Here is a 25,625-nt window from a genome sequence, read left to right as displayed (position 1 = left end):
AAAGTGCAGAAGAGGTCAACAAGGAGAATAAAGACACTATGTATTATCTCTGTAAAATTCATTATGGCCAATATTTCTATTTCAACAGTGGAATTCAACAGGAATAAATATAATAGGGAACACACTTAAGAATTAGACTATTCAGAGCTAGCTAAATCCAATGTATTTACTCTATATTAAATTACTATAATCTGACTTAACCAGTGGTAGATAACATATAAACATAGAATACCTGCTGTGCTTGGAGTCTATGTTGAAGCTGAAGTCTCAGCTGATTTGGCTGGTTCTGCACTATACCAGTAGGTCTGAGACCAGGCCTAGGTTGCATACGCAGTGTTGCGTAACCAGGCCGCTGTCCTATTGGGTGAAAGTTTGGGTCCTGCATGGGTGTATAACTACCCTGGGCCATTTGAGCCTGAGATGCATATTGTTGAGTGAAAACTGGTGCCTTTTGTTCTATTATGATGTTGGATTCCTGACTTGAGAATGGCTCTGGATCTACAGCTTGGCTCTGCAGAAACATACAAACCAAATGTATATAAACACATAGTAAAATATACTTCTGAATGGTATTATTCCAGACTAAAAACCCAGTCTTCCCACAAAAATCTTCCATTATTAAAGGGACACTGTACAGACAAATTTGCCCAAAAAGACCGGTAATTTTTTTTAACTGATTGTTTAAACAAAACTTAAGATCAACAGAATTGTCTCCATGACTTAAAAAAAACAAACAAGCAAAAAACCATGGCAATGGAAGGAGAAATTCTCTGCAGTCTTTTCAGTGCAAACATCTCAGCACTGTCCTAGTGCAGGAGAACTGAAAGTGAAAATGACTAGAGAGTCTAAACAGTGAGGACTAGCCTATTTTTATCACTGAAACTGGAAGAAATTCAAAGAGTAACAAATACACAAATAGTGAAAGACAAATTAGATTTAAAAAAATCTTCAGTGTTATTAAGTGGAGTTGCCATTTGCAATATAAATGTCTCAGATTTTCAAAGGAGCCAAAGGCAATTAAAAGCTCAGTTCTCATTTTAATGAGGGATGAGCACCTAACTTCCTTTGGGTATGTCTACACAACAGCTTTTTACCTCAAGTTAACCGACTGCCAATTAACGCAAGGCTGCTGACGCATTTCTAAAGGCTATTCTGAACATTCCCCAAACATTTGTTCCAGGTTACAGTCATTTGAAGTTTACCTTAGACTGCTCAGTAGTTTACCCTGGAAATCAATTAACTCGAGGTTAAAAATCCTAGTGAAGATTAAGATTTTATCAATAAAAGCTAGGACTTTCAAAGGCGGCTGTTCTTGTTAACATCTTAAATTTAATAAAAAGGAGTACTTGTGGCACCTTAGAGACTAACAAATTTATTTGAGTATAAGCTTTCATGAGCTACAGCTCACTTCATCGGAAGCTCACAAAAGCTTATGCTCAAATAAATTTGTTAGTCTCTAAGGTGCCACAAGTCCTCCTTTTCTTTTTGCAGATACAGACTAACACTGCTGCTACTCTGAAACCTTAAATGTCATAGTTTCCTTTAAATCTGTAGAAGTCTTAAAACCATTTCCACGGAGACACTCATTAGTAAGAAATTCATACAATTTCTCTTCAAATAAATTGTTCTTTTTCACACTGATTCTTTGGTAGTGCTCTTGAGGCTACTCACTACTACATGAACTCCTCATGAATACAGAATCAAAGTTTCACTGAATGAAATGTTCACCAAAATCTTGTCCCTAATGAAGCACTGTACTCAGTATTCTATCAGATATCCACAGGTGTATCTTTCTCATGTCCCGTTCAGGATTTTATTGACCCTATTTTACCATTTCAGAGTCCACAGATAAAGGAACAGATGCAGAGAAGACAAAGGTCATATCTGAAATACAGGGTTATTTCAGAGGTACAGTTCTGACAAATGGGAATAGAAATGGCCATAGTCGGTTACACAGATGAGCCACAAGCACTAACCCATCTCAGAATGTTAAACATTTATACAGGCAAGACTGACTGTTTTGACAATGTAATTTGAATTAAAAAATTGGATACAAGGCTGAGCCAAGTACCAAGTCCTATTTTTTCCTAAGCCTTTACTATATTTCTATTTGTATTATTTTAATTAGCATTGTGTAACATTTTTGTATTTGAGAAGAACTAACAAAGTTACTAAAAACAAATGTGGGAAAAAGAACAGATTAAGGGCCCACTACAGCAAGGCATGTAGGCACAATTCTAACATTAAACCAATATTGTTTTAGGTGGTTATGACGAAATCATCTGTTGCAGGTGGAATATAGAGCCCTTAACTCAGGTCTTGGCACTTAAATAAAGGGGGAACTAACTTGCATGAAATCTGTTTTACAATTAAATATATTGGCAATTTTTAAAGCTACACTCAAATTCTTTTTACTTATTAGAACATTAAATTTTGTTGTTTTCCAAACCGACAGTGTGTGTGTATAACACATAAATCTTTACCTCTCTCACTTTAAAGGGATTTCAACTTTTTAACTAGTAATTTAGAATTTGATAGTATCAAGTATACCTGGCTAACCAATTCTGGTATTCCGAGAGCCCTATCAATTTCTTCTAGACCATCAAAATTCCTTAGTGCCAAATAAAGCTGATCCAGGAGAGTTCCCTCATCACTTGGTGACTCTGATGAAGGATGCTGGCACAACAAGTCATCTGGTGAGCTGCCAAACGGTTGCCTGTGAAGACATGAATATAACTTTGGTAAACAGGTGTTGGACGAAGAGTACCCACTTCATGTGGATAAATGATTATTTCTCACAAATTGAGCTAATGAGTCTTATACTACAGGTGACAATGATTTCCATAGCTGCAAATTTTCTTAGGTAACTTCTTCTCACTGCTTAATACCCAAAGAAACACTTATACAACTCTCCCTTAAGTCACCGGGTGTTGCATGCATGTATCAGAAGGAAACACAAATACTGCCAGAGATATTTCTCGGAACTAACTTCACAGAATGGGATCAACAAATGAATATGGAAGTCAATGTAGAATCTATTTAATGAAGATAGACGCAAATCACTTAGCTAAACAAACAGAAAAGGAATTAATTTTTTTTTTTACTAGTAACTCCAAATTACATACACTAGATTAAAGATACTACCATGAGCAGATATAAGGACAAAGTCATTATAGAAAGCTTCCTTAAGAGTGGAACCACACTCACTCTTATTCATCACCCTTGCCAATCAGACCATACAGTCAAAGGGTAAAATTCACCCCAACTCACCATACCAAGCTCAAATAGCTCAAGTTTTGTGCCAACAAAGAGAACAAAGGAAGACTTCCTCTACTCCATGGGTTCTCAAACTGGGGGTCAGGACCCCTCGGGGGGTCACAAGGTTATTATATGCGGGGGTCGCAAGCCATCAATCTCCACCCCAAACCCCGCTTTGCCTCCAACATTTATAATGGTGTTAAATACATTAAAAAGTATTCTTAATTTATTGGGGGGGGGTCGCACTCAGAGTCTTGCTTATGTGAAAGGGGTCACCAGTAAAAATATTTGAGAGCCACCGCTCTACTCCATGTCACAGAGGGGCAACAGCACCACTGGGGCAACAGCCCCCTTCCCTGTGAGGTAACAAAACCATGCAGCAGTGGATCCATCAACAACCACTCTTGCCCAGGCTAAAAAACTTTACTTTGCAGGGATGTATATGTCCTGATTCAGCAAAGCAGTTAAGCATGTTCTTAACTTTAAACATGTATTTGAGTGTCACTGACTTCAGTGACAACTTAAGCACATGCTTAATGCTTGATCAAATTGGGCCTTAGAATGGGGATACCAAGGAGACGGGCATTCTGTCATGTGCTGACTCTCCAAAATCTTGTTCTCCATCCAGTGGAACTGCACTTGGCAGGCAAGCACCCTTAGAGCTGCAAAGGCAGGAGGAAGTTTTATCCCCAAACTGGAAGATCGTACTTATTTAGAAATAAAACTGGATTTGAAACAACATTTCAGCTCCATCTAAATACCATCTCTCTTCTGGGTAATTCACACAGAAATTTTACAGGACCTTTTACAGCTTACAGACATATGCAAACACACTACAGAGGATGCAGCCTGCTGGAACTGCAAGGTCACCCGAGGCACTACCTTACATATTGCAAGGGAATGTCCTGTCAAAGGCAATTACTGAGAGTCAATGGCAAGCTTTTTGTCAGACTTGGGGGGGCGGGGGGGCGCGGGGAACAGATCTACACTATACAGTGATACTCTTGGCACATACCTCACCATGCACCCAGCTTTGAGAAGATATAGAAACACTGTTAGCATTATGTTAGCTTCCATAACGAAATTATTATTTGCCAGTAGGAATCTAATTTTCACGCCACAGTGAAGGCTAAGAGAAATACTGCCAGACTACACATCGGAGAAAAAAAACATATTCCAGGGAATATGACCAATTGGATACCCATTCACTCAGCAAAGTAATAAAATATACTAAACAGCACACATATATACACTAAACAGCATTTTACAACTTTCAAGCACTGCACAAATATAAACTTATTAATCATATATAAAGAAAATTACTAACATTCGTGCTCCCATAGAATTAGAAATAATTTCAGGAGAAAAACAATAGAAAAATCCTACAACCTTTATCCAAGTTGATATCAAACTCAACAGGTGACCTTGTTAAAATAAAGCACTCCTGGAAAATGTATCAATGGGAGTGGCCAAAATTAAAAAAGAAATTGTGAATGGATATGAATATATACAATGAGAAAACAAAAATAATAAATCAAAACTTTGAATGTCAAACAATTAGAATTACTTACTGATAATTCATCTATTTTGTACACACTGATGCTAAGCTCAACTCTTATCTATACAAATGTATTCTTTTCTCAATAATTAATTTTGTAACAAACTGTATGACATATGATTCCTGATAATAACTAATCAAATTATTTAAAAAAAAAAAAAAAGACAACTCAGTGCTTGCTTGACAAACAACTAGTTGGCTTCCTTATTATGTAGATTGCAGATCACCATTTGTCCCAGATAACATACAATAATATAAAGACTGTGAAATCTAATCCATCAAGAGATGATGCAAACAAGCCCCAACTCGATGAAAGGGGATTGCCAAATAATGATGCAATAAAAAACAATTTCCTAATTACAACATATAAAATAATTGTTTGACTTTTAGATCCACTGGAGAAAATGGAGCAAAAACTATAGTTTACATAAAAGATGAAGGGAAGTTGGATCTGGACTCAAATGCTAACTATATCCCATTATCTCACAACTGAAGCTTACAATATACATAATTCTTTTATTTGAATGAAATTCAATAGTAAACTATTGAAACTGAAGATCATTATTTTTCAATAAGATGAAGGGCTAATCTTTGTAGCTGAGCAACAATCTGCCAAAGAAGTAAACTATGAAATGATTAGGCACATTAGTGAGGGTGTTCCACATCAATTGGGCCCTCAGTTTGTAATCTGCTAGGGGCAAGGAGCCTGGATGAAAACCTGTCTCCATTGAAGTCAATGGGAGTTTACCATTGACATCAATGGAACCAAGATACCATGCTCTGTCTGTATTGGGTTCTGTACGAAGACATATATATCTATGTCGCTAAATAAGTAATGACAATGACATTCTCCAGTCCTGATTCCAAAGTGGAAGTTCTGGCCAGCACAAGTTGAAAGTCATTTGATAAATACGTGAACATTTCCCTTGTTTGTGGGCTCCCTATCTCGTAGCACAATGCATTATCATTAAAGTATTAAGAAAACATGCTCTATCAATTACTGTACCAGAAACAGGAAAATTCTGAATGCTTCCCACTATGTATAATACATTAAAAAAAACACAAATCCCCTTCTAACAGGAATATATTTACCTGCTGATCCTAACCATAGCAATATCAGGCCACTGCAGCATGCTTTACCTGACACTACAAATTACAAGTATCCAGAAATAGAAGTTGGTACAAAATGCAGACACCTTATTTAACTGTGTATCTTGCCACAAGTGTATCCAATCTGTGTGTCATTATCTACACAGATCACTTATGGGTTTCCCAGTGGAGTTTAAGGCATTGGTTCTGAGCATATAAGACCTAAATCGCTAACAGAGAGGCTGCCTCTCACCTTGTGCCATACAGCCACATTTTAGATCAGCACATTCAAGCTCAAGCTGAAACCCCACAGGTAAGAACAGGAAAAGGCTGCTGGAAGGGCATTTTCTGGGGATCCCATGTTCTCAGAATTCACTCTCTTCTCTTGGTCCTAAATAGTTCAAATCTATTGCCTTCAGGACATGCTGTAAAGTGCAGCCTTTTTCCTCCCTCAGATGTTTACAAATGGGAGCAATGCGAGGGCAGGACTTTATGGATATAGAATTATTTTAGCTTATTTCCCTGGTTTGTTGGCCATATCCAACGACATTGCTGTGATTTAGTTATTTTGGAGCGATATTTCTGCTGGAAGTACTTTTAAGTAGGGCTGTCGATTAATCACAGTTAACTCACACGATTCACTCAAAAAAATTAATCGCAATTAATCACAGTTTTAATCACACTGTTAAACAACAGAATACCAATTGAAATTTATTAAATATTTTGGATATTTTTCTATATTTTCCATATATATTGTATTCTGCATTGTAATGGAAATCAAAGTGTATATTATTTTTATTCCAAATATTTGCACTATAAAAATGATAAACAAAATATATAGTATTTTTCAATTCACCTCAAATAAGTGCTATAGTGCGATCTCTTCGTTGTGAAAGTACAACTTACAAGTGTAGATATTTTTTGTTTTGTTTTTGAGTGCAGTTATGTAACCATGTAAAACTTCAGAGCCTACAAGTCCACTCAGTCCTACTTCTTGTTCAGCCAATCGTGAAGAAAAACAAGTTTATTTACATTTACAGGAGATAATGCTGCCATCTTCTTATTTACAATGTCACCAGAAAATGAGAACAGGCATTTGGCATGGCACTTTTGTAGCCGGCATTGCAAGGTATTTACCTGCCAGATACGCTAAACATTCGGATGCCCCTTCATGCTTTGGCCACCATTCCTGAGGGCATGCTTCCATGCTGATGGTGCTTGTTAAAAAAAATAATGCATTAATTAAATTTGTGACTGCACTCCTTGGGGGAGAATTGTATGTCCCCTGCTCTGTTTTACCCACATTCTGCCATATATTTCATGTTATAGCAGTCTTGGAAGATGACCCAGCACATGCTGTTTATTTTAAGAACACTTTCACTGCAGATTTCACAAAATGCAAAGAAGGTACCAATGTGAGATTTCTAAAGATAGCTACAGAACTCGACCCAAAGTTTAAGAACCTGAAGTGCCTTCCAAAATCTGAGAGGAACAAGGTGTGGAGCATGCTTTCAGAAGTTTTAAAAGAGCAACACTCCAGTGTAGAAACTACAGAACCCGAACCACCAAAAAAGAAAATCAACCTTCTGCTGGTGGCATCTGACCCAGATAATGAAAATGAACACATCAGTCCACACTGCTTTGGATTGTTATCGAGCAAAACCCGTCATCAGCACGGACGCATGTCCCCTAGAATGGTGGCTGAAGCATAAAGGGACATATGAATCTTTAGCACATCTGGCATGTAAGTATCTTGTGACGCCGGCTTCAACAGTGCCATGAGAATGCCTGTTCTCACTTTCAGGTGACAAACAAGAAGCAGGCAGCATTATCTCCTGCAAATGTAAATAAACTTGTTTGTCTGAGCGATTGGCTGAACAAGAAGTAGAACTGAGTGGACTTGCAGGCTCTAAAATTTTACATTGTTCTATTTTTGAATGAAGGTTTTTTTTGTATATAATTCTACATTTGTAAGTTCAACTTTCATGGTAAAGGGTTTGCACTACAGTACTTGTATTATGTGAATTGAAAAATACTATTTCTTTTGGTTTTTTAGAGTACAAATACTTGTAATAGAAAATAAATATAAAGTGAGCACTGTACACTTTGTATTCTGTTTTGTAATTGGAATCAATATATTTGAAAATGTAGAAAACATCCAAAATATTTAAATAAATGGTATTCTTTTATTGTTTAATTGTGCGATTAATTTTTTTAATTGCTTGACAGCCCTACTTTTAAGGTATGTCAAAGGTGCCTACAGCATATGGAGAATAGCATTGGGAGATCTATTGGAAAAACATGATAAAGTGGGAAAAGCATCAGGAAAGACTGGAACTAAGGCCAAGTTAAAGTTATAAATAATCTTTCATGGCCAACTTTCAGCAAGAAAACAAAACGTTTAGGGTGTACACATCACACTCTGAAATAGTCACAGGCTACGTTCTTTTCCCCGGGCTTTCAAATCATTCCTCAAAATTCACTTCTTTCGACTTATTTCCATGCTGATTTCCTTCCCTGTGCTCCTCTCCTATCCTGCCCTATTTCACTCTCAATTTAAAAATCTGTTCCTCTTTCATCTGCACGTTCTATGTTTATTTAATTTACACTGTAAACCTTTTCGTGCCAGAGAATGTGATTTTTTAAAATCTCTGTAAAGCCCCATGCACTGTTATGGCACTATATGAAATGTATAGTAACAAATAAGTAAAAAGATATGAGTTTAATATGTACTGATCAGACTGTAATCGTGCATTTGGTACTGCGGAAAACAGACTGAGGTTATTTAACCCAGGGAGAGAGAGACTTTCAGTCTTGCTTCATTTTTCCTCTCCTGCTCTTGACAGGATTCTAGCCCGATTAAAACAAAACATACACATAAAAAAAAACCTCCCCAAAAGTTGAAAGGTGATCTACACTAGAAACAGTAGTACCCACATATAGAGCAACAGACAGCAACATTATAGTCGCTACTCATGGTAAGCCACTAATGTAAATAGGACTCAGGCATCTTTTCCACCTGTTCACCTACAAGTTTTCATGACTTGATGGTAAAAAATGCAGAGAGTCTTGCCTATATTAATTCTTGCACTATTTCCATCACCTGTGCTTCTGCACCACTGGTGGGAGTTGATGTAATATGGAGGCATACATTCTTTCAGTGTACACATGGCCTAACCAGCAGAAGGAGTAACTGGAGGTAATGCTGAGTCATGAATGCATATTGTAGGCATATAAATGTCAAAAAAGCATAAATCGACTATTTTGTTCCCTGAAAGCATGCACTACATACATTAAAAGTGTGTTTGTTCCCATGAAGCTCACAAAATGTGGATCTCCAAGTTTTCCTGTAGAATATGACTTTTTGATTTGCCAGTAAGACTGACCTGTTCTGATTACCAAAAGATGTCTGATCTATAGGCAAGATGCTGTCCGGCCACGGTGCGGTCTGATTCGGAGGAGCTTGCTGTTGGCTGTATTGAGGTCCCCCCATATTCATCTCCAGTTCAGATGGCCCTAAACAAGAAAAAGCAATCAAACATCTGTAATAGTGAAGGGCCACTACCTTACTGTTTCAGAGTAACAGCCGTGTTAGTCTGTATTCGCAAAAAGAAAAGGAGGACTTGTGGCACCTTAGAGACTAACCAATTTATATGAAGTGAGCTGTAACTCACGAAAGCTCATGCTCAGATAAATTGGTTAGTCTCTAAGGTGCCACAAGTCCTCCTTTTCTTTTTACCTTACTGTTGGTGCTTTCAAATAAGTTATATTTGCTTTGAGTGAACAAAAAATTGTCAGCATCTTCATTTGTAAAGAGGCATGTAGACAATAGATCTTTTGTCTCAGTTTAACCATCATTCCAATTTAAGACTTTGCTTTCTTCTCGTTGCACTTTAACAATTTCAAAGCATCATGAAATTACTGGTCAATAAATCTTTCACTTTTTTATGTTTAGCATACATCAAAAGAACTCTGCAAATACAAACTGATGAGTATGGTGCTACATTTGAAATGACATAACAAATGCAAATATGAACAAAGACTAGTGCAAAGGGTATAAGCATTCTACATGCAATCTGTATCCAAAGGTGCTTGCTTTAGTACTGACCTAGCACAAAGGAAGTGTTAAAATATATATTTTCTTTTAGAACCTTATTTCTTCATAAACTAGAAAATTTTCCTATCCTATTCCTTTGGTCACATATCTCTGTGCGGCTAAAGAAAGACAGAAAAACTGTCGACATAGTGACAAACATTAAAATACACACCTTATACAGGCTCTCTCCTCGTTGAGCAGGATATTTCCCCTGTATGCTGTAGGGAGCCTCTAACTTGCTCAACACAATTTAAATCAAGTCTATATTTGAAGCTAGATGTTACCTTCTACCTAATCATACAAAGCAGTAATTGCAAAATAATATACTACAGTAAGGCACTGGGGCTTACCCATATTCATGACCTGAGACTGAAGCATCTGTCTTGGGCCTGGCTGGCTGCTGGGTCTCATAGGAATGCTGGCTGTTGGGTTACGTATCATACCTCCTTGGATTGGCCTGTTCATGGCACTGGTTGTAGCAGCACAGGTTACCCTCACAGCAGAACCCTGGGCACCCCAGTCTCCAGATGGCATTGCAGGCCGAGGGGTATTACCACCAACCATTCCTGTATGAAATCCAAATACAGTGAGACCCAGAAAACATCTCCAAATATTCCTGTTGGTTGATTAGCTTAATTTTCCAGAGAAAAATGTACTAGTTTGTCAGGTTTTATTCAAAGCAAATTATATTTCAACTGCCTGTTCAGACATGTAACTCTGCAGGCTTGTGCATTTTGCTGTTCAGTTGAGGAACTGGGGACTACTGCAGGTTTTACATGAAGGTGACCCTTTTATCATTTCTGAAAAGCTGTTAAGCGTAAGTGTTCCCATATGTACTCCACAACAGGTGCGGAGGGTGTGTGGATAACCCTGACTTCCTTTCTCAGGAAATGGATCATGTTTGCTGGCATACATGTCAGCGATTTGCTTTTCAAGTCCTATGTGAGAATGTGAAGATCTGGGGAACAACAAGTTATTAATATACATTTATAAACAACAAAAATGTAAATATTAATTCTTATTTAACACTGATCTTTTGAAAATTCTTGTCATTCATAACCACGAGCCTTCCTAACTACAAGACTTACCCGGACAAACTTGAATCAATAGATGGTGAAAGGAAATTACTCACAGGAACTTTCTGATACTCGGTGCAGTTCATTACAGCTATATTAGGGGAAGTCCTCCTACACCTACTGTAAACCACTGATATAATTTATTTACACTTTAAATTTATAGGCTTAGAGTACTGTACTACTGTGGTAATCAAAAAACTAAAACTTGTAGAAATACAGCATTGGTAATCATTTCAATACTGTATTAATATAGGAAATGTTGGCTCAGCTCAGATGGCTGGTCTCGCTAATCTGGTACTCTGAATAATCAGTGGCCAGTGCCTTCAGAGGGTGGTAAAAATAATAATTCACCAAGCCAATTGTGCAATGCAATATGTTGATGGGGAAAAGTCCCCCCCCCCCCCCCGATCCTTGTAGGCAATCAGCTTTCTACCTGAAGTATGAAATTTGCTTCCATATGACTTATGGTTTTTTTTACATCTACACAATTCTATCAGCTGAAACACATGGCAAACTAGCACAAATGGCAAGAATACGGATGGCATGCTCCAACATGCATGCATAGTATGGAGAAAAGTAATTCCCCTGAGAGTCTGCAAGACAATCCCTACACTGCTCTACAAGAATCAGGTATTTTAATTGCTGGCACAGTAGTACAATTTGCATTTCCTGATATTGATACAAAATGAATACATAACTGACCTTTTGCTGTCAACATTTAACATGCTTTATACCATTGGTTCTCAACCAGGGGTCTAGGGCCCACTGCATGGCCTGAGATGGTTTCAGGGGGTCCACCAAGCAGGGCTGGCATTAGACTTGCTGTGGCCCAGGGCAGAAAGCCGAAGCCCCTCCGCATGGGGCTGAAGCCTTGGGGTTCCAAGCCCAGCCATCCAGATCTGAAGTCAAAACCTAAGTAACTTAACTTTGCAGGGCTCCCTGTGGTGTGGGACCCTGGGCAACTGTCCTGCTTGCTACCTCCCAATGCTGGCCCTGCCTTTTATATGCAGAAAAACAGTTGTTGTGGCACAGGTGGGCCATGGCGTTTTTATAGCATGTGGGAGGGAGGGGAAGGGGGACTCAGAAAGAAAAATGTTGAGAACCCCTGCTTTACAGCATCTGACTATTCAGACTTCTTAACTGGAATTTCATACTTCATAATCGTAAAACGTATGGTAACTGATGTAAGTAACTAAACAGAGACACTTCATCCAACTTTTCCAGTAACGTTTTCCCCTCTGGTAACCTTTGTAAGGTTTAGAGACAACTTACAGAAATAAGATCATTATAGACATGGCACAATCAAAAATAAAGTTTTAAAAAGGTAAATTCATTACAGATTTCTAATGCTTCAAACAAAACCGGGTTACCTGATTCAAAAATTAAAAGTCATAAACCCTGTTTCTTTTACGTAAAGTGAATTTTAATGGCCATGAAAGTAGGCAAATGGACAGCACCAGAGACAGAAGTTCTGTTTTTAATCATGGAACATACATAGTATGGGCAGCAATGTCACCAACATGCCTGAAATTCTGTTCTGGAGGTGATATTTCTATGATGGAGAGGACAGCTCATTCTCTGTGGTCATTTAATTCTTGACGAAAAAGGGTGCCATTTTGCAGCAGATACACCAAACTATTAACAAATGGACAGAGATCACCAATTCATTTCACACAGACCACTGAAAAGCCAAATGACTTCTTCTTTGTTTGATTTCTACCAATTTTGGTGACATCTGAACCTGGAAAGCTGATGTGAAAGAGTCCCTATTCCACTACTAATCCAATAAGTCTAAGTATCTCCACCCATACCTTTCACATTGTAAGTGAAAAGCACGTATTCTTGTGCACCACTTAATCAACAAACATTCTGAAGTAGTCCAGGGCAAAGCTGATGTGCCACGATGGTTTGCTGTTTTATCGTTAACTGTCCACTATGTGAACCATTTTGCAGTCATTTGATATTTTCCATTCAGGTTGTGCTTTAGATACATACAGGATGCATCTGTAATGATCCCTACCTTGATTATGTTACGCATAAATATATGCAATTAATTAAATAAGTTAACCAAAACAGGAAACGGTATTTGAATTCTTACCTGTGCTATTGTTCCCTAGAGTTCCTTGATTTCCTATCATCCCTTGACTGCCCATCATTCCTGGCTGAGGTATCACTGAATATGGACTACTGTTTCTTATTGATGGGAAAGGTCCTGAACCTGATGGATTTTGCAATGTGATGTCGAGTGGTAAATTCTGGTTTGGTAATAACCTGCCCAGCTGCCCTGCCCGTGGGTTATTAAAAGCTAGACAAGAGAGAGAGGAAAAGCGAAAAAAACAAAGTTACATGACTAGAAACTTAACTTATAAAAATACACTCTTCAAACAGATGGGTTGAGATATACAGCGTTACATGCGCATATCACTCTGTAGCTGTATTGGATATGCCCCATCCAGACAGCATTACAAAAATTGCGATTACTGATGCAGGTACTGATTTGTATTTTAAGTAGTAAATGGTGTAAAGTTAAAATAATTTCCTGAAGTACAACTACAGCATACGTGTACTACCAGGTGATGTGTGCTTCACTGCCAAACAATCATATCCCTAAACGGGCTTTGGCTGAAAACAGAAGTACAGGTGTCAGCCTGAAGCAAAACTGTTATGAAATTCAGAGTTGGATAGGCTTCACAACTTTCCCCATGTAAACTGTATCCCTGAAGAAGGCACTAAAATCCCTGAAGAAGGCCTCTGACTGTATGTGGGTCATTTCCTGATACCGTTACTATCCCTCCTTACATAGATTCTTTACATTTTTTGCCATCAGTTAACACCTGTACTTTCAAGGTTCAGTAACAATTATTTCAGGCTGAAGTCTTAGTACTATACCACCAGTGACAACAAAACTACCAGGAAAATAGTTTTCCTTAAGTTCACTTTTATCTACTTTAACAAGTACATCTGAATTTCAAGACATTCCAACACATCCTATTTCTTAAAGAAACATACTTGCCCATTACCCCACCTTTTTTGGGAATCTATTCCTCTGCCGAGACTGATTTTAAAAGAATTTTTGCTTTAAAAATCAGCCTCAACAGAGAAAAATGCATATAGGTTTTATTAGAAAGGTGAATGTCAACTCTTCAAAAGAAAAGTTTCAGAGTAACAGCCGTGTTAGTCTGTATTCGCAAAAAGAAAAGGAGTACTTGTGGCACCTTAGAGACTAACCAATTTATTTGAGCATGAGCTTTCGTGAGCTACAGCTCACTTCATCGGATGCATACCGTGGAAACTGCAGCAGACTTTATATACACACAGAGAATATGAAACAATACCTCCTCCCACCCCACTGTCCTGCTGGTAATAGCTTATCTAAAAGCTCACGAAAGCTCATGCTCAAATAAATTCGTTAGTCTCTAAGGTGCCACAAGTACTCCTTTTCTTTCTTCAAAAGAAAGCAACTGAGGGACAGTTATTCTTTGAGAGATTTTTTAAAGGATAGCAACTACTTCCTAGTATCTAATCAAATGGTTCCCAGCTGTGCTCTGTAGACTCTCTTGCTGCTCACGTGGTACTGGCTCTTCCTTTCTTGTTACCTGCATCATGCATATACTGCTAAAATATATTAAATATTTTCCTAAAATTATTTTTCCATATAAACATTTTCGGCAACTGCCCCAGGGACAGTTTCTGACTCTGGATGGCAAGAAGTCATACACAAAACAACTTCTTTATTTTGATGGAACCACAATACAAGAAAGCTAGAGAACTTATTTACTCCAGACTATAGTACAGACACTTATAAATCTTAGAATTCAGATGAAGTATTATTAAGCTAGTTTAAAAAATCAGAAACATCTTACTACAAAAGGTGTCTAACTTGTCTTTCCTATTTATTGTGTCATGACAGGAAGCACCTGTGTGAATTATTTTCTTCTGATGTTTTAAATTCTTTGCAGTAAACTCTTTTGTATAAACCTAAGGTGAGTCAAAACTTTGCACACAATACCTCACTCCTGAGCATTAGGTCTTGAAACACCATATTTAACATCAGTACAAACAAACAAACCAAGTCTGGTTACCAGAGAGACCAACCGACCTTACTGATTTAAAATGGGTGGGTACCACAAAGTCCAACTCAGAACTGAGCCAAAACCTGATTTCAGTAGCAACCCTAGGACACTTGCACTCTGAGCCAGCAAAGGCTTCAAATAATGCAAACGTGGAGAGAGTTGTTATGAATGCAGCTTTATAAGTAGCCAATGATCACAGAAAGGAAACAGGGGCAGGTCAGAAGGACAAGGTGGCTAAGGGAATGCGATCAGACTCAAACTATATGTCCTATTGTTAGTCAGCCACAGGGAAAAGTTTTAATGGAATTTTCTTCCTGAAAAAAGTTGCTGGATCAGGCAAATTCTAGTGGCTACAGTCAATTTTTTAAAAGTAAGTATCAATATATTCTTAAGTATTGTAACAAAAAGCCTCAATAAAACATTACAGGCAATTTCCAGAGTCTGAAAAATAACTAAATGTTTTTATTAAAATAAAAGCTGTTTTGGAATTGAATATGATTTAACACTGATTCTGTATTACTTTTGTAGGTGTTTATGGCTGGACATTAAAAAGGGGAATCCACTCACTATTTCAGCGCACATGTAATTTTCCCTATAATACTTAAACTGCAAAACTAGGCAGATGATTCTATGGGACACTGATGCAAGAGCAGGCTGGGGAGAAAACATATTTTGTGATATTACTGGGTAAGGAAAACAGAGCTGCCTGGTTTACAAAACTACTTGCCAAAACCCAGTATGACTTCCTGGCTCACAACTGCTTTGCTGTTGTGCTATTAGGAGCTCTGGCAACAGACTTAAAAGGTGCAGGTGTGACTGTTTCCAATGTTCCTTTCTGCAATTTAATACACAGAAACACAGCTTAAAATACCATTTTATTTACATTACTAAGTAGAATCAAATAATAATAGTATCTAATGTTCCTGTGAATGAAACAACTTTGGTACTGCATAAAGTTTGCGCAAGTCATGTCAAACACATGATTTGGCCCAAATAAGAGCTGAAGGTAGTGTGATGTCAAAAGCAGACTTTGAAGGGACAAAAGATTAGTGGTCTTTGATTCTGGGTCCTCATCCTGAGATACCTTAACTTCTGAAAATTTAGATCTTGGCTGGGAGAACCTTTTGGAAATGAGCCACTGCACCTCCCTTTAAAAAGAGGTCAGGTAAGAGGAAGTAATGTCAGCCAAGGCAGACAGTTAACTCAGGAAAGCCACCAGGTGTCTGGACCACATGGGAGGGAACTGTCAGACCAGGTCTCACACAGGACTCTACTGAGACTCAGGAAGCACAAAGACTTCTCTTTGAATTATATATTGCCTAGGATAGTCTTCCTCCACTTACCAAAATGAGTATATTTAACATATACACTGTTTAAACCACATCCACACCATGTCACAAACTGACCCAAGGCAAAGCATTCACAAGTACAAACAAAACGTTAGTCTTAGCTCATGAAAAACAAAATAAAGAACACATAATAATGTAAACTAAGAAATAAATTTGAAAATTGACTTCTTTGGCTTTTGTCACATAATATATCACATTTAAATTTAATGGTCAGTAGTGTTAAGTATATATCTAGCTTCTAAAAAAAAGTTTAGAAGGGTTAAAAATGTGAATTTACCCAACGGGAGATGCCATCGGTCTTGAATAGATATGTGTTTAGAAAGTTTACAAAAATCCACAGAATAGTTCCAGTTTATTAAATAAATGGGTATTTTAATAATATGTCTAAAAACTATATTTAGGCAGTATTTAGAGCATGCCCAGTTTATAAGGGTAAATATTTTAAGCTGGATTTAAAAAAAAAATCAAACCAAACCAAAAACCAGGTTTACCTCAACTTTCGTTTTCAATAACACTCCGACCTTACTTGAAGTATTTATTTTTCACAAACAGATAAATATTTCACTTACAACATGTAATTTCACTTATAGGGGACACTGTCAACTTGAAATTGAGTCAATTAAAAACAATTGGTTCAAATTCAGTGTAGGTATTACACTTGGCCATAAGTCCTGCTGGCAATTTTGTAATTTTGGAAGCACATTTTTCTATTTATTCTAATAAAAGCACTCCCCCACACCCTTTTTATTGTGAGAAACAGTAAAAACAACTATACAGAAAATGCTGTCAAATGTGCAAAGTTAACAGGCTGGAAAAAACAATAATATATTATTATTATTAATAACAATAGCAGGTAAAATATTTTCAAACAGACGTGTGAATTTTATTTTAAATTGAGTGTCCCTTTAACCCTTCAAAAGGGCACTGACTTTCAGCACAGTACAATATTTTGGTTCCAATTGATCAGGACAGCAGATGGTGCTGTTGGGTCACAGCAGATCTGAAATAGCTCAACTGTCTACTTCACAGCCTGCCAGCCCCTGGGGCATCATTGCAAAACCTACATTTTCATCTGACAATTTCATAAACTTGCATGACCAGTTATAACACAAACTCACTGCTCTGTGAAATCCTCATTGCTGGTTTCTGGGTTCCAACAGACGTGCCAGGGCTGTTTTCACCTGTAAGCTGCATGAGGTCATTGATGATGGCTTGCTTGTCGACTGATCCAGCTGCAGCCCCGGGCCGGGTATCTGGGAAAAGCTGTGGTAACTGACTATTCTGTAGATCATCCAGAATCTCCTCCAAGTTATCCAACTCACTGCCCGGCTGCAATGAAAATATAGCACAGGTTGTTCTTCATATGAACAGTAGACAGGATCCAATCATGGCTCTTAGAGCCTGTGGAGCACTGAGAGGAGGGTGAATACATGTAGTGCCTGAGAGGCATTCAGTATCATCTCCAGGGAGCCCGGTGAAGCGAGGGGGGAAGAGGGGACTCACTATACCTGTAGAAAAGGGGTAGGGTGCACTCTCTCCAGTGCTTACCACATACAGTCAGTTAGCCCAACCATCCCTATTTAGGTTACTTAACTGTGCCAAGATTCAGAGCTGTCCCTTGGGTACAGCTAATTGGGGTGACCACTCCAGACCCCATGTTTTGCGAGGTCCTGAGGGCTGGTGTGATTGACTGGCGCATTCGGTCCCAGAACTGATGGATTCATGACTTCCACCCCAGGCCCTGAACCCCTCTAGGGATGGCCCTGCCAAGGGAACTTCTCTCTCAGCTGAGGGTCAGGGGGCACAAGCAGCCACATTATGGCTGCCTCATGCACAAGTGAACTGTGTACTGTTCCCCCAGCACCAAGGCAGTTATAACTGGGGGGGGTGGGAGACAGAGTGTTCACAGTGGTGGCAAGGATGCTGATTTGTGTAGATATAACAAATAATAAACTCATCACAATCATACTGCTACTCTTTTTATGACTAAGACACACTATAGAAAAATTACTTTATATTTGACTAACAAACCCTCAATATTCATATTTTCCATGTTAAGCTTAAAAACTGAATACTGTGCATAAGCTAAACATTACAGCTTTGTAGAAATTAAATTGAAAATAAATTGGCAATAAAATGAAGTGCTGTATATTAAACAGCTGCTAATTAGTTACTAGATTTAGGAGTCTATCTTGCTCTAGTTATGCACACAACTCTCAAAAACATCCGTGGGAATTACCTATCTGCAAGCAAGCAGAGAACAGACCTCTAATTAGATTAAACACCTACAACAAAGTTCAGTTTACTCAAAAAACCTTCAGAAAATTAAAATCCAACAGACAAACACAAAGGTTGAACAGTGCATTTTTCTTGGAGGTGTCCATTTCATAGATTTTAGCATTGCTTAAATCCTTCTCCTCCATCCTTAAACATATGTAGTTAAAATTCTTCACACACTGAAACTTTGAAAATTGTTAAAAATTATGACCTCCTATTCTAGTATTTTCACCATGGAAGACTTTAAAATCTCTGGATATATTTTGTAACACAGCATATATATGAGGCTTCTATCAGGATCAGGACCTTTCTTAGGCATTGTACAAACAGAATACAGATGCAGTCACAGCAGCCATATGAAGGGTGGGAAATACAAAAACAGACACACACACACCCCTTTTACATACAATTCTTAATGCAATATTTCCCCCCTTACTATTCCTCCTCTAAATTATGAGCCTATACATCACTTATTGCTAGATTTCTTGTAGGTGAACCAAAAAGTACTAAACTCTTCTCCTCCAGTTCCCACCCATAGGCTTATAGATCAGTTTAGGGGGCAGGATCCACACAAAAGGTGTGGTGTGAAGGAAGGGGGAGTTAAATTTGGGAGACATAGACAGGAGCGTGGTCAAGGCTGGCACTGTTGGCCTGGCTGAGTGGGTGAGGAGCAATGTGATAAGAGATGGAGTATTAGGAAGGACGGCAGAGCTCTGAAGAGCCTTGAACTTGTTATGGAAGAAGTTGATGAAAAGATACAAATAGGGCAGGCAAGGAAGTTGATTTTAGAGGCTGCTTTTTAATATGAATTTAGGGGCAGGGAGGAGAAGGTTGAAAGAGTCATGGAGGGAGCAATGATGGGCATCATAAATATCAGAAGGATGATACAGTATTATTTTTGGGAATTAAGATATATGGCCTTCATTAAATAAAATTTGTGTAAACTAGGGGGGAAAGTTTTGCATGTGCAAGTTGTATTTTTGTTCTTTTAATACTCTGGCTACGATAATTCTGGGTTATACAACAGGCATAACAAAAGCTAGGGATGAAAACATTGGATCCAATTTAGTCACAAAATGTCACTCTTCCCTAGAAGATATTTTCATTTCCCCTGAGGAAGTGGCAACTAAAAACCTGGTAAGGAAAGGCCAACGATAACAGATGTCTTAGAACAATGCAACTAGCTAACTACCCCTTTTTGTTGTAGTGTAATCAGTGTTGCTGCTTTATTTTCACTTTTAACTGAGAACAGGTTTCAGAATTACCAGGCCAGTTTCAAAGAGAAAAACAAGACACTACTGTTAGGGCCAAATTCTCCCCACACATGCATACAAAAACTCTTTGATATCCACCCTCAAACGGCACCACATGTGAAGAAACTGGTGCACAAATCTCTAATTGTCTGACTTTCATAGGATTTCTCCACTGATTTTAATTCTGTACTCAATTTATTTCCTTCGTGGCCTAATTTGAACTTTAGGTAGGGTACAAGGCATACCTTAAACTCCCTATGTAACAACAATTTCAAAAGTGCTGTTCCTGATACAGCTCTGATGATCACGAGTGTGTCAAACTGTGTACACAAAACATATCTTTATAACAAAGCAATGACACTAAACCTCACAAAGTACTAACAGAGTCATGCTTAAAAATGGTCACAAGTATTTTACTAAGCACCTTTCCAGACAGTACTATGTGGATGAACAGTGTTCCAAAGCTGAAATTAACTTTGTTTTCATCCACTCCACTAATACTAACGTTTCTTTTGTAAAAATAGATGCTATTTTATCTTAAGCATTTAAACAGTTTCAAAATATATTGGTCTATAAGCACTACGGTATCAAATTTACCCCCCGCTACGTCCTTCCATGTATCTTAATGGAATTTAGATCAGGCCCTAAATGTTTCATAGTCAAAGTTTTTGTGGTTCCCCTCTTGTCTGCTGAGGGCAACAAGGCCAGGTTGCATTTCTTCTCATCATTCATGAGGCCAATATCATATTTCCCCCACCATCATGTGAAAGCAGTCAGTGGGGGCCTTTTTTAAAAATTGGGGTTTTCATGCTGGGAGGAACTTTAAAACATACAGTTCCTTAAAACCATAAAGATGGCTATTTATTAATTCTTTGTTTAGTATAGACAACATGCTCATTGCTGTACAACATACAAAAATAAAAAGTCTCTGTCCCAAACAGGTTATAAGTTAAAAGACACAGAGAAAGCAAATGATTGGGGAGTGAGGTTGGGAAGGAGGTAGAATACGTGGCGGGGGATGATTTAGGGGTGTTCCCATTTATTACTGTAACAAACTTACACCTAAGGATGCATACACTCATAAAATGAAGGCTGGGGAGCTAAGCAAACTTGGCTCTCTCTGTTCTCTCTCTCACCCTTCTTTCTGCCAGCAGCACCACTTCCCTTCTGCATTTCTACACTCTCTAAACACTGGAATACAACGCTTCGATCCTGCCGCCAGCCCATGCAGGAGTCTGCCTGATCCTCAACAGCCAGACTTCTTTTGCTGCCTTATACTTTAGAACAGAGATGCTTCTGAGCTCTACCAGGAAATCCCCACCAGGTCACAGGGAAGCAAGGGTCTAGCAGCAGGTAAGCAGAGCAGAGTAGGAAGGTAAACTGGACTAGGGGTGGGATTGACCCTGCCCAGGAGTCCTAACTCAAGTCCCTTCCTTTCCTACACAGCATTCCCCAGCATCTTTCCCTGCAAGCCAGGAACCTGGTGAGTCCCCGGGGCTTGTCCATATGGGGACACTCAGGAAAGTTAAGATGAATTAACTAAAGCTGTGACGTTATAGGCATAAGTTAGAGCACATTTTAACCTCAGACTCATAGACTTTAAGGCCAGAAGGGACCATCATGATCATCTGACTGACCTCCTGCACATTGCAGGCCACAGAACCTCATCTACCCCCTCCTGTAATAGACCTCTAACCTCTGCCTGAGCTACTGAAGTCCTCAAATCATGATTTAAAGATTCAAGTTACAGAGAATCCACAATTTACAACTGCAAGTGACCCATGCCCCATGCAGCAGAGGAAGGTAAAAAACAACAACAACAACAACAACAACACAGGGTCTCTGCCAATCTGACCCGGGGAAAATTCCTTTCTGACCTCAAATATGGTGATCAGTTAGACCCTGAGCATGTGGGCAAGACCCCCCAGCCAGAAACCTGGGAAAGAATTCTCTATAGTAACTCAGAGCCCTCCCCACCTAATGTCCCATCACTGGCCACTGGAGATATTTGCTGCTAGCATACCATTGTATGCAGTCTCATCAGATCAACCCCTCCATAAACTTATCAAGCTCAGTCTTGAAGTCAGTTAAGTTTTTTGTCCCCACTGCTCCCCTTGGAAGGCTATTCCAGAACTTCACTTCTCTGATAGTTAGAAATCTTCAACTAATTTCAAGCCAACACCTGCTGATGGCCAGTTTATATCCATTTATTCTAGTGTCCACACTGGTGCTAACTCCTCTCCCTCCCTGATGCTTAGCCCTCTGATATATTTATAGACAGCAATCATATCTTCCCTCAGGCATCTTTTGATTAGGCTAAACAAGCCAAGCTCTCTGAGTCTCCTCTCATAAGGTAGGTTTTCCATTCCTCGGATCATTCTAGTAGCCCTTCTCTGCACCTGTTCCAGTTTGAATTAATCTTTCTTAAATATGGGAAACCAGAATTGCACTCAGTATTCCAGATGAGGTCTCACCAGTGCCTTGTATGACGACATTTCCTTATCTCTACCGGAAATACCTCATCTGATGCTCTCGTTCAGATGATCTTAAACCTCCTCAAACTACAGAAAACTATGGCCACTTTACTTCTGAATGACAGCATCCACGCAGAGGTTTAATGCACTTTAACTAATGCTATGAAGTTAATGTTCATGAATTAATTTGTCTTAAGTTTCCTGTCTGTCCCATGTAGACAAGCTCCAGAAGATGTAAAACACCTCTGGACTTGTCAGAATTCTAAGGGTTAAGACTAAAAGCTTTACATGTACAGTATTTACTGTATCTTTTTCTTTTATCTTTAACCTCATTTCCTACTCGCAAAAGTCACTGCTTGATAAATTAAATATTTGGGTCCCTCACATTCTATCTCCTCCATCTTTTGATCCTTTGGGACTGCCATGACATAACAATGTAAAATTTGTGGCAACACAATCCTTTCTATAGGAACAGACTAGGTCATAGGCCTATAATGACAACTGCAGGGCCAAGCGGGAAGGGAAGCATGCACGCTGCCATTGAAGATATTCATGTTTCATTGAGGGTTTTCTCAGCTCACAGGAAAAACAGTAACACATTCTTCCATACGGATGCTGTGCCTGGGTCTCCGCATTGTGACAGGATCACAACAGTGTAGCCTTGGCACCACCTGTCCCTAACCCTTAAATCCTATGTCAGGTTTGTTGTCTTCTGTCTTTCTCATGGTGGCATGTTAATCTTTTTAACCTAATCTCTTATAATTCACATCCTACCAGAAGGATGACCGTAAGTAAGGCTGGAAATAGGTTTTCAAAGCTGTAAGTAATAGGTTTCAGAGAGGAGAGGCTCCCCTTTAAAGATTTAAAAGTTTGAAACTGAAGCAAAAAGTTTTTCAATAGTTGCAGCCAAGAGGTGAAAAGATGGTTTTGGTTAAGGAAGAGGACTGGGACTCGTAAGCTTTGGGCTCATTTCCTGTGCCTTGTGATGATCAATTTGTCAATGTTTATGAAGTTTCCTGATACGAGTGATGGAGACTACACAAGTACAATATCTATCTAAAAAGAGAGACAAGTTATTTTGGCTGATTAGTATGTGCAGTGAGGGAGAGACAATGTGGCCCACTGGTTAAAAGAGGGGACTACAAATCAGGTGAGCTGGGTTCTATTTCCTACAATGTATGCCAGCGGTTTACTTTGGGACATTGGATAAGCCACTTCACTCCTGCGTGCCTCATTTTTTCTTTTCAAAGCACTTTGAGGGTGTATCATGAAAGGTATTTTATAAATGCAAAGTACCTTGTGCATATTGAAAAAGTCAACTGTTACTGAAGGACACTAAGTCTTAAAACAATATTTGAAGATCTGTGCATATTTGCATATTTAATTACAATAGCAAATAGGAATTATCTGATAACCTTGTTTTTTAGGGGCTCATCAAAGATTTGTAATGAGCAGTTTTAGTCACACACATATAGATGTAATTAGCAACTATCTTAACTCCTTTGTAGCATTTTAAACATTGTCCTCAGATTATTTGAGGGACTCAAAAAGGTAAATATGAAAAACACCTAGATGTTGAAAAATGTAGTAATATTTATGATATAACCAAAATCTTTAATAAATTATTTCAATCCTAATAATATATCTAATCAAATGGTTTCTTTTTTTTATCATGGATTATTGAAATATTGCTCATATATCTAAAGTACAACATTTCTAGTTACATTCTGTTTTCATTTTCATGGAAAACTGTTCATATTTTGACATTTGTATAGTTTTAAACCTTAGATCAGCTTTATGGATATACTCTACAGTTCCTAGAACTGCCAGGATATTTTCTGTCTACATTGCTCCAGATTTGGAGCAGTCTGTGTTTTATCTAGTAACAGAAACAACAGAACTGTCTGAACACCTAATGCTACTCAGTAACAATAAATGATGCCTTATGAAAACCTTTTGTTTTAGAAAACAAGTCTTCTTTTCTCACTCACCTCCCATAATTGCTTAAACTGGAATTGCAGGCCACTTAATAGCGTATGGCTAAGATAATCATCATCACACTGAGGGGGAAAAATGGTAAAAAAGACACTTGAAATATTCTCCACTATTTGAGAAAGGTTTCTTGTCAGTTGCTGGGCTCAGTAGAAGTATATGTTTAAACACACTACCTAGAAGAATGCTATTTTTAGTACGGTGGTACACTTCAAAGCATTTCCTGTTCAGAAAGTGTTACACCAAAAATAAAAGGAGAAAAGTAACGGCTCTTTTTGCTTCAGAACATAAAGACTCCCCCTTACCCAGAAACCACTCCATTATGGGGTTGCTTTAAAACTTCCTGTGACACAGCACACTGAAATGAATAATTTAAAAATACACCATCCCTTTGGGGGGAAAGTCAAATAAACCTGCACAGTAGGTAACACAAGCACAAAGCTAGTTTTCATATAAAGGAGGAAGAAGAGGGGGAGGAAACAACACAGGAGGATGGAAGAATTTAGAACAAGAGTCTGTGTCCTAGTCTTGTATTAAATAGTTCCAGCTTTGATCTAAATTTAGGTAGTGAGTGTTTCCTGTGAGACACTGTTTTCCAAAGCTGAAAAGTTTTTGATGCTAAAATATTTTCAGTGATTTTATAAATTGGGTAAAGTGGTTATTTATATAGGGTACTGGCTTGCAGTTAGATAAATGCTTACATTATTCTAAACTCATCACCACTTCCTTTCCTGCTCAATGCTGGATTTCTCTTGGTTATTCTAGTCAAGGTTTCACAGAGTCTTAAATAAGGTTTTGAAATGATCTTTTAAAAAGAATTATCTTCGGAGATTCAGCATTCTTACAAAACAGCTACTGCCATTTAGGATATTTTTGACATCTCCTTATTTGCCACTCAGCTAAACTTCAGTATTGCTAGCTCATGATTTTTTCGTGAGTCTTGCAACATTTGGTGTTTTTCTTACAGCCTCAGCTCTGGTAGTCATGTGACTGAGAATCTCCGCTTTCACTATTATTTTTTTAAAAAAAGAAGTGTCTAGCTCCTACGGCTGTGGAGAAGAGCTTGAAAACATGAATACTGTGGACTGAAAAACCAAAAGGCAAAAAAAAAAAAATTAAAAAAAAATCCA

General features: G+C 38.3%; 1 protein-coding gene across 15 annotated transcripts in view; it reads right to left on the bottom strand.

Annotated features, from left to right (window-relative positions):
* The window catches only part of NCOA2 (nuclear receptor coactivator 2), a 259,553-nt gene that overhangs the window by 17,068 nt on the left and 216,860 nt on the right, over window positions 1-25,625 (bottom strand). For all 15 annotated transcript variants that reach the window (XM_073330891.2, XM_073330882.1, XM_073330888.1 and 12 more), the window contains 6 exons: window positions 17,618-17,828; window positions 13,176-13,382; window positions 10,352-10,567; window positions 9,292-9,421; window positions 2,551-2,716; window positions 233-511 (listed from right to left, as the gene is read on the bottom strand). In XM_073330891.2, the coding sequence (XP_073186992.1) occupies window positions 233-511; window positions 2,551-2,716; window positions 9,292-9,421; window positions 10,352-10,567; window positions 13,176-13,382; window positions 17,618-17,828 (1,209 nt within the window). The remainder of the gene's footprint in view (window positions 1-232; window positions 512-2,550; window positions 2,717-9,291; window positions 9,422-10,351; window positions 10,568-13,175; window positions 13,383-17,617; window positions 17,829-25,625) is intronic.

This window comes from Lepidochelys kempii, chromosome 2 (genome assembly GCF_965140285.1).
Source record: "Lepidochelys kempii isolate rLepKem1 chromosome 2, rLepKem1.hap1, whole genome shotgun sequence".
In the NCBI taxonomy this organism is placed as follows: domain Eukaryota; kingdom Metazoa; phylum Chordata; order Testudines; family Cheloniidae; genus Lepidochelys; species Lepidochelys kempii.
The sequence above is the reverse complement of the archived record's forward strand: the minus strand, read 5'-3'. Positions and strand labels throughout refer to the sequence as shown.